Source organism: Micropterus dolomieu, linkage group LG23 (assembly GCF_021292245.1).
Source record: "Micropterus dolomieu isolate WLL.071019.BEF.003 ecotype Adirondacks linkage group LG23, ASM2129224v1, whole genome shotgun sequence".
In the NCBI taxonomy this organism is placed as follows: domain Eukaryota; kingdom Metazoa; phylum Chordata; class Actinopteri; order Centrarchiformes; family Centrarchidae; genus Micropterus; species Micropterus dolomieu.
The window spans coordinates 18,360,061-18,373,372 of NC_060172.1; the positions used below are offsets into that span (position 1 = coordinate 18,360,061).

The 13,312-nt window shown below is 38.8% G+C and overlaps 2 protein-coding genes across 2 annotated transcripts in view; both read left to right on the plus strand.

The window, feature by feature from the left end:
* The first annotated feature begins 628 nt into the window (after positions 1-628).
* LOC123963455 (beta-crystallin A1-like) lies at positions 629-1,760 on the plus strand. Its single transcript, XM_046040334.1, has 5 exons — positions 629-667; positions 818-936; positions 1,097-1,238; positions 1,318-1,460; positions 1,613-1,760. Exons 1-5 carry the CDS (start codon positions 629-631, stop codon positions 1,758-1,760), a joined length of 591 nt encoding a protein of 196 aa, XP_045896290.1.
* Positions 1,761-4,107: 2,347 nt separating this feature from the next.
* Positions 4,108-13,312, plus strand: part of LOC123963937 (Golgi SNAP receptor complex member 1-like) — a 19,010-nt gene continuing 9,805 nt past the window's right edge. The window contains exons 1-6 of the mRNA XM_046041059.1: positions 4,108-4,227; positions 4,979-5,099; positions 6,037-6,112; positions 6,963-7,070; positions 7,258-7,349; positions 9,880-9,954. Of these exons, the coding sequence (XP_045897015.1) occupies positions 4,185-4,227; positions 4,979-5,099; positions 6,037-6,112; positions 6,963-7,070; positions 7,258-7,349; positions 9,880-9,954 (515 nt within the window). The 5' untranslated portion in view covers positions 4,108-4,184. The remainder of the gene's footprint in view (positions 4,228-4,978; positions 5,100-6,036; positions 6,113-6,962; positions 7,071-7,257; positions 7,350-9,879; positions 9,955-13,312) is intronic.

Below are 13,312 nucleotides of genomic sequence, written 5' to 3' on the forward strand. Positions count from 1 at the left end.
GTGTGTTAACCCCTCTGTGGCTCACACAACTAAACAATGGAGTCCAAAGCAAAGTGCTGACATGAGTCCAGGCCTGCCTGCCCCCCGGCCCCTGGCACCCATGGGTGTATATATACCCCCATACACACCATCTCTGCAGACCATTCAGTGGAACACTGCGACACACAGCTCACCAGTTTGGGTAGGTCAAACTATAGTTAAAAATACAGCACAGTTTCCCAATCTATGGACACGATGTAGTGAGGGTCTCAAACGCAATATATCAAATAACAACAGGGAGTCTTACTTGGTCGGAGTGAAGCTTTTTTATTTCCTTTACTGCAAATAAGGGAATCATTTTAAAACAGGAGGTTAAAACAAATCAAGAAAAGGAAACAAGAGGGCTTTAGATTATAGATAGCTGGAGTCTCCTGTGAGAAACCTGGGAGTTAAGCACAGTAAACAGTGAGGTACAAGCCTTTAGAGAAAGCTAAAATGTCACCCAGAGTAGCAGAATGAAGAATAGGTTGCAATTTAGACTTGTGAGAGTAAAATGGTGTTTAACTTTTACATAGGTTTGTTTTCTTTCATCCTGGCCCTGACTATCCGTGTATTTCCCCACAGGTACTACCGGGAAAAAAAGGACAAAATGGCTCAGACAAACCCTATGCCCATGGGCCCTTGGAAGGTAAGCATATGACGGACATGCTTAACACTATATCACCCATCAGCACAGGGAACAGCAACAACTTTCAATGCATGATTAGGTACAGTGGTGTTTCTATTGTTATGTATTTTTTCCCCCACAGTCATTCATGGTTTCTTCTGTGCTTTGCAGATCACCGTGTACGATCAGGAGTACTTCCAGGGCAGGCGTATGGAGTTCACCGCCTGCTGCCAGAACATCATGGAGTGTGGGATGGAGAACATCCGCTCCCTGAAGGTTGAGTGTGGCGCGTATGTATCCAGAGAGCTTTTCCTCACTTTTGGACCCACTACAGCTGATTTAAAAACTAAAATGGAGCAACTTTTCTTTGGCTTGTGAGAGGTTTAAAGAGTGTACTGATTTTCTGTTTCCTGGATTTCTGACTTTGTTATTTTCACTCTCTGCCTGCAGCTGGGTCGGTTATGAGCATTCCAGCTTCTGCGGCCAGCAGTTTGTCCTGGAGAAGGGAGACTACCCTCGCTTTGAGGCCTATAGTGGCAGCAACGCCTACCGCATCGAGAGGATGATCTCTTTCAGGCCCATCTGCTGTGCTGTAGGTTTATATAAAGCCTCTTTTTCACATTAGACTGACCTCAAATTGTGCTAATGCACCTTTAATCTCCTTTGTACAGAACCACAAGGAGTCCCGCATGACCATCTTTGAGATGGAGAACATGATGGGTCGTCAGTTCGAGCTGTGTGACGACTACCCCTCTCTGCAGGCCATGGGCTGGATGAACAACGAGGTTGGATCCATGCATGTTCAGTGTGGAGCGTAAGTCCATCGTCATGATATTTGATTTACACTGACGCTTTACACACCAAAGCTAGTCCTGAGCAACAGCTACAAACACGCACTGGCTGGAAATACTGCATGTTTATGTGTAGCTATTTAATAAATGAGCATGTCCTTCTGTTTTCCTCCAGCTTTGTGTGCTACCAGTACCCTGGCTACCGTGGCTACCAGTACATTATGGAGTGTGACTGTCGTGGAGGAGAGTACAAGTGTTTCCGTGAGTTTGGCTCCCACTCCCAGACTCCCCAGATTCAGTCCATCAGGAGGATCCAGCACTAAGAGGGGAGCACTTCCTTCACACTTCCTTATCTTCTCCTCCTCTCCCTCCTCCTGCACTTCCATCCCTCCTTCTCTTCCTCCTCTCCCCCAACCTCCATCTCCCCGGCTTTGTTGGTCCAGCTAGTCTAAGCAGGATCCTGGGCTGGAGTTCAGGTGCTTACTGGTGTCAGTTGTTCACAGCACTTTTTTTTTTAAAGAAACATCACAAAAAGAAAGGAAAGATGTAAGAAAGACAGAAAACAGGAATGACAGAATTGTAAGAAAAAGCTGAATCAGTGTGAAAGAGAGGCCTCATCAGCCGAGGTTGGCTGCAGAATGGTGAAAACAACTCAAAGTTTTTGCTCTTTTTCATCTCCACCATCGATGGCATCATCATCGTCATTGTCTTCTACATCAACACGATCACCAGTCTTGCTGTTTACTGTGATATCCATGACTGCCTGTGTTCAAGACGATGAATAAAGAGAATGAGCAAAGAAACGGAGAGATTCAAAATACGATTGACATGTACCTCAATCATATCTGTGTCTTGTCTTTCTCTACTGAAACTTTGACACCTCTGGAAAATAGCTCAAATTGTAATAATCACCCTGCAAAACATGAACTTATTAGGTAATTCCCATGGGCAAAAAAGTTAAAGTGTGGATGAGAATCAGTCTCTGAAAACCGCACTGACCTGTCACAGGGTTGTCCAAATCCACAGCACATAATTTTAATTAATAGAGGTCTCAAAGTTTTCAAAAATATCAAATATGCCAGGCTGAAGGTTGCAGAAATGTGTAAAAAAAAATCATGCACAGTGGTATCAGCAGTATTTCCATTGCATTTTCACACATGGTGTCATAGGATTGAAAATTTCAGTAAAATTCAAACTGCTTCAACGGACAGCTGGAATAAATAAATAGAGAATATAAAGTATTGTCAAACAATGTGGAATTAGAGGATTTTAACAACTTTAAAGCTAGTTAAGTTAGACATAGAGATACACACACACACACACACACACACACACACACACACACACACACACACACACATACATATACACACACACACACACACACACACACACTGCATTTGGGTCAATGTGACCTGTGTTGTTACACTGTAACACCTAACATGCCCCCTAAAACAAGGTTTTAAGGGGAATAAACTACGATGGACAAATAAACAAAAACTAAGAAAGATTCACATAAGTCCTGCTTGTGAACTATGTTTATGAACAATATGTAAAGGCTTAGCCTCACAATCCTACAGAAAAGTCCCAGAAAAGGCCTCTATGGTTAGAGTTGCTGCAATCACACCTAAGCACATCCTCAAAAAGGGGCAATTGACTGACAATGTAATCAATGTGTAGGCTTTTTATTAGATATACTGTATTATACTCAAGAAGCAAGATTGCAATTTGTTCCACCAGCATATTTAAGCTATAATGTTTTTTCATTTAAGCCTACTTGCTATATTCCAAAACAATTTCACTTTGACTGCATTATGATGGATGAATGCTGTGATAACCCTTAAATAATAGGCCTACTAGTAGTGGACATTTACTCAAATTTACACACAATTCTGAGTCACTTATTTCCATTCCATGCTGCTTAATAGGCTACTTGTTGTTCTAATATTGGTCATTTTACTCTACTTAACAGATAATAATAATAATAATAATAATAATAATAATAATCTTTATTTGTAGAGCACTTGCTTTAACAAGTGTAAAGACAATAATACCCAAAAGACAATAATACAAAAACAATACAAGATAAAAGCATGAAAACATTGAGATGACTAAAATACACGTTTAAGATAAATATAAAACTAGTAAAATAGAATAAAATAAAAGGAATAAAATAAAGTCAAACAAGGTCGGGAAAGGCTCTCCTATAAAAGTATGTTTTAAGAAGGGACTTAAAAAAGTTCACTGACTCAGCTGACCTGATTTCCTCGGGCAGGCTGTTCCAGATGTGGTTACTTTTCTCATTAAGATTTTAAGTAAAAACACATGACACATTTACATAATGCGTTGTTACAGATTAAACTACGATAATATATTACATTAAGTTAAATTAGCTCCAACCCGAAGACATGCTGAATTTGAAATGGGGTAGCCTATTTCGACTGTAAGTAGAAGAACAGTCATCATTGTGGAGCTACATAAGGAAAAACAGTTCACAACCGATTGTTCTGCGGTATAACTTAAGTGGATTTCCATCATTAAGCAATAAGGCTATTGTGCCTCTGCTATCGTGTTTCATATTTCGGGATAATTATGTTTGAACGTCCATCGTTATCTTTGGTTCAGTGAGCGGGTGGTACCAGAGACGTTTTGTAGGACTTTGGTGGTGCCAGCCGGAAACCACTAGAGGCCGCTGTGCGTCAAATTATAATTGCGACAGTCGTTTCTTCTTGACGGCTGACGGTGACATGTCAACAACAAACATGGCAGCCAGCAGCAACTACTGGGAAGGTAAGTTGTTAGAGCGTCTAATTTAAAACAACTGTCTGCTTGTACATATTTTATTGTTCCTCGCCGTTTCTGGTCAAACACATTCAAAATGTTCCACGACACGTTACGTTAATAAACTTTACATATAATAGCGAAGAGCTATCTTTAGCTCCAAGCTAACCTGATCAGTAGTTAGTCTGTAATAAACGGTCATACCGCTGCCTTACATGAAGTTTTCTCCTTCCAGCGGACTTAAATTGTACCGAGTTGTTTTTAACTTGATTTGGCTGTTTGACCCTCTGCTACCTGTTTGCAGGCAAAAATGGAGAAAAGTAAACCAAAGCAATCGAATAAAAGTTGTACAAACGAAGGTCTAGCATCGTCAACAGTAAAACAAAATTCATGGTTTTGTTTTATGTCTTATTCCTTAACCTAGACGTCTGCACCTATTGTAATTTATTTTTTGTAACTACAAAATCAATCAGTATTTTCACCACACAGAGCTTTCATGTAGTAATGACTATAGCTTCTCAACACTTTTACTCAAAGTAAGAAGCCATATCTGGGCCTGATCAGTCTGCTATGTGGGTTGTCAATTATGATGTGATTTCTACATGCCTTCTTTCTTATTATTCTATTCTTCTTGCTGCCAGTTTTCTTTTTTTTTTCAGCTTTGCAGATATAATATTTATTAATTTTCCATATTTGTTTTGTTCACTTATGAAATGCCTGCTTCCATTTTGAAATGTTTTTTCTCTGCATCTTCACCCAGATCTGCGTAAACAGGCCAGACAGCTGGAGAATGAGCTGGACCTCAAGCTGGTCTCTTTCAGTAAACTATGCACCAGCTACAGCAGCAGCAGCAATCGAGACCAGCGGACAAGAGACAGCAGGTCAGCAGGACACTTCACAGTGTGGATGTTCCTTTCTGACAAAGGATATACAATTCAATTAAATTACATGTATTTGTGGTTTTGAATCTGTGTAAAATCTTTCAATTCAATGGTGTTTAATTGTTTTGGGAATTTTTTACATTTCTGGTGAATAACTGATGTTGCACAATATTTGAGTAATATACTCAGAAAGAGAGCGAGCGGAGCAGAGGAGATGGTTAACTGTAAGTTGTCAGGCTGACAGTAAATGTACAGTGTAGGTTACAGTGTGCCAGTTAATAAATGCTGCAGTTTCTCATGATGATAATAATAATAATAATCATTATCTTTATTTATAGAGCAGTTTTCAAAGCCATGTAACAAAGTGCAAAGACAATAAAACACATCTAAAACAGAAAAAAAAGATACACGATAAAATTAAGAAAATACTTAAGAAATTAAAATAGAATTAAAAGAAAAATAATTAAAATCAACTAAAATCAGGAAAGGCGTTCCTATAAAAGTATGTTTTAAGAAGGACCTTGAAAGACTTAACTGACTCACCTGCGCTGATTTCCTCATGATCAAGACAAGTCTGTCTGTTGTTCCCCAACTGCTGGAAAAGTGAAGGTGTTTTGCCCTGATCTTCAGAGACTATGATCTGAGATCTGAAGCTGAGCAGTTAAACCTAACAGTAGGGGAGACAGATTCCTCTGAGTTACCCAGACACTATTTGGACTAGACCAACCAAATTGTTATATTAAATTTACATCTGTCTGCTAATAACACCCACCAAATGCATGCACCTAAGTCTTCCACAAACTATATTTCATGCTGCTTTTAGCATAACCTGTAAGGAGAGAAATGACAATCAAAAAACAAGTTTTATTTGTTGGATTGCCAAAAAGAAACATAGAATTTGAACTTTAACATCCTTTCCCTTTTATTCTTAAACCAGGTCCGATTCTGTTGGCTCACCTCAAGACAATATGCTCGTTGCCATGACTACTGAGCTGGAGCAGCTATTGGCCAATGTAAGTCAAATACTACACATATGTTGTCGGTAGGTTCCCTTCAATAACAGCTGTTGAAGCCTCAAGCCCAGGTGACGTGATGCCCAAAATATCGAAGGGATTTATAATCAGCGTTCTCCAAACAGAACTACTATTTGTTTTACAGGTTGTACAGCCTTGTAGTTAATGCTTATTATAATACATTCATTTATACTTAAAAATATGTTTTACTGTTGTCTGTGTTGAAGAATATTCGTAGGGGGCATTAATTGATGTTACAAGAAAAGGCAAGACAGGTCAAGCTTGGAGTCATTAGCTGACCCCAAAAGTGTTCACTGACCTTCCAGCTCTAGTTATTTATCACGTCATTGTCCTTGTTAGGGAGACAACAGTTAGACTGATTAGGGAGAAACAGTAGCTCAGGCGTCAAGCTGGCAGATATTGGTGTTCTCTGGGAATCTTACAAGGTTGAGTCTTACAAGAATGTTTACAAGAACTTACTGGCTCCACAGATTAGAGTACAACTCATGGATAGTAATAGATTCTAATATGATGTAGGATTGGAGTCTAAACATCAGATAGCTTTGTTGTCTTAGGTTAAGGCCAGCTAAAGATGAGCTAATAGGAAAACCTACAATTTGGTGTTGGCATTTGACTTGTTCACAGGTTGTATGCTGGCACTGTATCTCCTCAGCCGGGCTCAATAAACCATGCTATGTTAAGTCTTCATCAGTCTCCGGAACAGTCTGACTTTCTAAATTATAATCTTGCCAAGTTATTCAAATTCTTTGTTGCTTTAAGATCACTTTCCCCCCTCCAAAAAAAGTAATTGTTTTTATGGCTACTCAATATAAATTGTATTTTTTTGCAGCTTTCAGCAGTCAATGACAAAATGGCAGAATATACAAACAGTCCGGGAGCTTCGTCACATAACGCAGCATTGATGCACACCTTACAGAGACACAGAGATATTTTACAGGTACCTACAATTACTTCACTTTCTTGTATTACTTAGAAGTGTTTCAGATCGTCATCGTGATTATTTTGCATATTTTGAAGAAGAAACTTTAGTGAAACTGTAATAAATTTTTTGGATTTGTGAATTCTCATTCTGTCAGTATAATCATGTCTTGCTGACTTTTATTTCATAATGTTTTATCCTGTAGGACTACTCTCACGAGTTCCACAAAACCAAAAGCAACTTCTTCAGCCTGCGAGAGCGAGAGGACCTACTAGGCTCCGTTCACAGAGACATTGAGTAAGCACCTTCATACATCTCTTGATAATATAGGACATTGTATATTGTTAGCAAATGCCTATATAGTACTCGTGTTTTTCTCCATTCATCACAACATTGTGTTACGCCCCACCTTTGTTTGTATTGAATAGGAACTTTTATTTCCTAACCTCAATCCCGTTGCCACTATGACGGTCAAAGGTCAAATCCACTGAAATTCTCAGTGTGTGAATTTTGAGTCCAGCAATCATCACACTGATTAAGTAACTAAGTTAACTAAGTCCCCTAACTTCATGGAAGTGCAGAACTAAATCACTGGAGTACTCTCTTATTGCATTATGTTCTTTCTTTCTCTCGACATCAACTTTTGCTATGTTATCTTTAACCAGGAGGAGGCAGAAATATCCAGTTTGTTGCTGAAAATCCCCACCCTTTTGATAGTCTCCACTCCTTCTATCATGTTTCATCCTAATAAGAGGCACCTCCTCTTATTAGCCGATCTCTCTCTCTCTCTCTCTCTCTCTCTCTCTCTCTCTCTCTCTCTCTCTCTCTCTCTCTCTCTCTCTCTCTCTCTCTCTCTCTCTCTCTCTCTGTGTATTCCTCTCTTTCTCTGGGGATATCTATCCTAAGTGCCTTCTACAGTAAATCAAACCGCAAGGCTTTCATTCAGCCAAAGCTGAGGGAGAGTGGTTACAACTGGCCTGTCTGATACATAGAAATGCTTTATCAGGGGAGGAGATTGAGAGCAAGACAGTCAGATAAACAGAGAGAGAGAGTGAATTGTAATTATTTCCATAGAGATGAGAAGTGTGGAAGAGTGAAGAGAGAGGGGCAGCAGAAGAGGTAATGGTTGATGAATTGATGATCAGTCCAAACAGGGAGGGAATGGTGTAAATAAGAGATGGAGGACAGAGTTGTGGGTTAAGAAGAGCTAATCACTTAAAAGCCTTAGCGCAGGAAGTACATAATCAGCATCCAGGCATCCGTTAATAGGAGGGCATGAAATACTCCTTTCAGACTGAATCAAAGAGTGAGGAAAAACTTGGAAAAACTAGCGACTTCTTCTGTCCACCACCAAGCAAGAGTACTTCTTAAACGACGCATCGATGAATCGTTGAAATAATCTATAGAAGCATTGAATACTAAAATCATCGTATGCTGCAGCCCTAATATGAATACTAATGAAAACATGTTGACAACATTAGAGTGACCATTTTGAATTTGCAGACCTAGTTAAGGACTTGAATTAGGGCCGGGCGTTATGGCCAAAAATGTTATCACGATAAAAACATTTAATATCATTCAATATCGATTATTATCACGATATGTAAAATAATTATTTCTTTCAATTTTAAAGGCTGATTTTTGTTCCTGAGTAAAAATTTAAGAAACCAGATGGATATATTGAACATTTAATAAATTGTTTTTGAGGAAAATTATATTGCGCTAATTATCATTGTTTTATTGCCCAGCCCTAACTTGAATTATTGGCAGGTACCTGGTACTTACAATTGACCAATAATATCTACTAAGAATTTATTGTTCTGTATTTATGATTTTCACTGCTGTCAGTTGAACAAAGTCCAGTGGCAACTCTGTGTGTCCGAAGAGGCACGTGGTGGTCTTCCTCCTAACAAGGGGTTCATGTGACAGAGTTACTCCTTGAGAATTAGCAACGACTAAACAGTAATGATATACTGTTATACGTGCGTTAATGTGTGAGGTTTAGGTTTTATCCTTATAGCTCATTAGTAAAAGTATAACGTATCTCCAACAAAGTGTTGTAACTGTATTTGCTTTATTTGCTTTAGCCATGCCAGCAGCTTTGGTCCAGACGGAAAGATCTATTATTTTTATATCTATTAATAAAAATAATAATAATAATAGTATAGTAACTACTGGATGGATTGCAAATTGAGTACAGACATTAACGGTTCCCAGACAGTGAATCTAACTGACTTTTCCTCATGTGCGGCAATGAGGTTGACATATATATTTTTTAGTTCTAAGCGACTATTGAATGAATTGCTGTGAAATTAGCTAACATATTCATGTCCCCCTCAGGATGAATTGTAATAACATTTCATCTAGCGCCATCATCAGGTCAAAATTTCAGTTTGTCCAATACTTTGTTGACCAAATACCTGCAAAACTGACATTCTCATCAGCCTCAGCTGTTTCTTATTCACTGTTAGTTATGTTACATGTTACGCTAAACTAATATGGTGAACATGGTAAACATTGTATCTACTTAACATCCTCTTATTAGTCTTATTGTGCCAAGCCTCACTGACCTACTAGCATGGTTGTAGACTATATAAATATTGTTTCATGGGGTGTCTGGTGGCTTATTAATGTGTCCCTGGTTCAGTTCTAACCAGGGACCTTTGCATCTCCCCTGATCTCACCCTACATTTCCTTTCTAGATCTCTACTCTCTCTGTCAAATAAAGGCAAAAAATGATTCAAAAAAATGTTTAATTCGCCTTATATTACTATATGTCAAAATGATTTCCCATCATTTGATGTTTCTCCTCTGTTTTCTTACTCAGGTCCTATAAGAGCAGCTCGGGAGTGAATAACCGAAGGACTGAGCTCTTCCTGAAGGAACATGAACATCTCAGAAAGTAAGAGGTTTCTTAAAGTACTTATTACTAATGGCAATGGCCACATCTGAAATCCCTGACTATTTACTGTATTCTTTACTGTATGCCATTTTATCTGAATGTTCGAATTGTGAGTGAAGTTTATGCTCTATGACGTAGTGCCCTCAAATATTTCTACAATGGAATTAACAAAGGAGTGTCTGTAGCATGTGCACTACTTTCAGTCACGGCACCTAGACTATGTAGATTTAGTTCCAAAGTTGTTGAGGAAAATGTTGGGTTACTAGTTTAAGGTGTTTAGTCTGTTGTGAAACGTGACTTTATGCGCTAGTGTTTGTGAATGGTTGTGTGTACATGCACATATGCATGTGGTGAGTGGTTTATTGGACATGTTGTTAATCACATTTCCTTGTGGCTGATTAATATTTCTCTGCTAGCATTTTCTCGTGATTAGACTCAGAGGAAGAAAGTGACAGACGCTAGCAGCAACATGTTTTCAATGAGTTGTGGACCAGGTTAGCAGTTTGTTCATCAGAACGAAAAGAGGATCAACTCGGGGCATCTTTAGTCTTTAGGTCGCTAGTAAGGTATTTGGCCACCACAAGCCTCAAGAACAACTCTGAAGTCTGTAAACTCTACTGCAGGGATGGACTCTACAATCTGTACCTGCATATGATTCATTGGTGTTTCGATGATGGTGGTGTAGAGTGCTTTCTTAACTCTTGCATAGATGTGTAGTTAGGTTGAGATCTGGTGATTGTGAAGACCACAACATATGATTCACGTAACTTTTCTAATCGTCAAACCAGTTAGTGACTTGTCCTGCCCTGTATGGAAGCATTTGTAGTTTTCCCCACTCATTTATCCTTTTTACTTTCTTTAATTTGTCATTTGTTTATATCTCTATATAGAATCATGGTACACACTACCCGAGACTCACAATCTCAGTTACCAAAGTCAGGTCATGTTTTAGCTGAGGCAACTAGGAAGTATTCCTCAAGCGATTGGGCATCTGCCGATTTTATCTAACTGCTCATAACTGGGCTGTGGAGTTTGAAAGATGTGGGCATTCACCGGGCAGGTAGGGTCTAGCATAAGACACTACTGAGTGACATTATGGTAAATGTAGGGTGTAGAATGCAATCCCATACTAGAGACTAAAAGTAAAGGTAACATGACTATATGTACAAGTGATTGTTGTTATGTGTACAATCACATGTCGCTGGACACGTTGTTAAGCCCTTTTCCTTGCGGCTGATGAAACACTTCTCAAGCGCTTCGTCATGACTGCACTCAGAGGAAGATTAATAAACAAAGAAAATAAACTACAGTCCCACAATAGAGGTTAATAGTCAGGACATTGTGGCTTCCACTGTCTGTTGGCCCGTCAGTCAGTCTACCACTTTGGTCCAGGCCAAAGCCGATGTCTTCTGCACAAATGCATCATATATAAACACATTCATAAATAATTGTTTCTTCAGGTTACCATTCACCTAAATGTATCTAAAACATAAAATATAATTTTTAATTAAAAAAGACAACTACGGTGGCATTTAAGCAATACCGTTGTTCTTAATAAATACAACTATATACAGTAAATACGTGTTTTCAGCTCTACTGTATAGGGCTGACCCCGAATAGTAAAGATTCATGCTTCGATGGGCAGAGCCTGATTTGACTGTCAATCTCACAGTCGAAGCTTCGTAACAGCGTTATGAAACGGGGATCATACCATTTTGGCGATATGGGGGTGCTCAACATCTGATTGTAAATAGAACTACCAGTTTTCGCCCAATAAGTTAATATGCTGCCTATTACAATATATACTTCAATATATAATGCTGTACAATTTACAGCATTATATGTATAAACATGTGAAAAGAAAGAAGCTTTTAAGAAATGTTGCCTTAAGGAAGAGGGTGTCAGTGCGCATGTGTGGGCGTAATGTGTATGTGTAGTGGCAGAGGAACACTTGCAGAGGAGACGGAGCCCCAGCTTCGCCGGTGTTGTGTCCGCACCTGGTGGGACGTTCGGATCCTTTATCACCATTGATGAACTTCCACAAAGAATATTATATCGTTTTTAAACAGTACCGCAACGTGCATGTACAGTTAGTTGTCAGGCACGTGTGCACACAAAACTCTGCACAAGACCGGTGAATGGCAGGCGAGCAGAGAGAAAAGGGTCTACTAATTAATTAAATACTATGTTGTGAAGCTCTCCAAAATACTTCAATAAAGATAATAAAACATTAAGCTCAAACGTAGTTTGTAGTGAGATAATAGAAGGCACTCAGAGAAATTTGTAAAGAATTCTCTCAGGGATTTCTTGAGAGAAAGACATGAAGAAACAGTTCTAATAAGCCTACAAACACAAAACATGTACTTAAGCACAGCCAAACAAAAATCTTTACAGTGGTTAATGTTAACATTGTTCCCTGCACCAAAGTCTCCTGTTGTTTCATTTTCAATATTTCTTTCAACTCCTTTTCCTCCTATTGATTTACAAAGAAAAATAGATTGAATAAAATCAGATAAACTGTTAATATTAGGATTTGTTGTGTACACATTGTAGTCGCTTACATCAGTCAGAAATCAGCGGTGTCCTCTTAGCACCTTCCCAGCCATATAAGATACAAGACTCACCGCTCACATTGCAATTGTTCCCTACACCAATGTCCGCTGCATTGCCTCCAACTGTCATGTTACGTATGTTTCTCATGCAGATTTTGACTCCTTCTCCTCCTGTTAAAATACAGAATAATAAATAAACCAAGATTTTAACTTTTGAACATGAATAAAAAAGACTGTGTTCATACTGGCATTAGCACTGAAAAAAAAAAAAAACTGGCACCTGGCGCTCACGAGACAGAGCTATAATGTTGGCCAGTTCAGTACTAACTTACTGCAAAACTGGTTATGTTGTAAGTGTAACTCGTTACTTTAAATATCAGAAAGTGGTTGTATACAGTGGGGGAAAAAAGTATTTGACCCCTTGCTGATTTTGCAGGTTTGCCCACTTACAAAGAATGCAACAATCTACAATTTTAATCATATGTACATTCTAACAGTGAAAGACAGAATCCCAAAGAAAATTCCAGAAAATCACATCATATGAATTTATAAAAATTGATAACCATCTGATGAGGAAAAACAAGTATATGACCCCCTACCAAACAGCAAGTATTCTGGCTCCTACAAGCCAGTTAGTCTTTCTTTAAGACACAGCCCCAATCCCAACCAATTATCTACATCAAATACACCTGCCTCACCTCGTTACCTGTATAAAAGACACCTGTCAACACCCAAACAACCAGCATCCAACATCACCACCATGGGCAAGACCAAAGAGCTTTCTACGGACATCAGGGACAAGATTG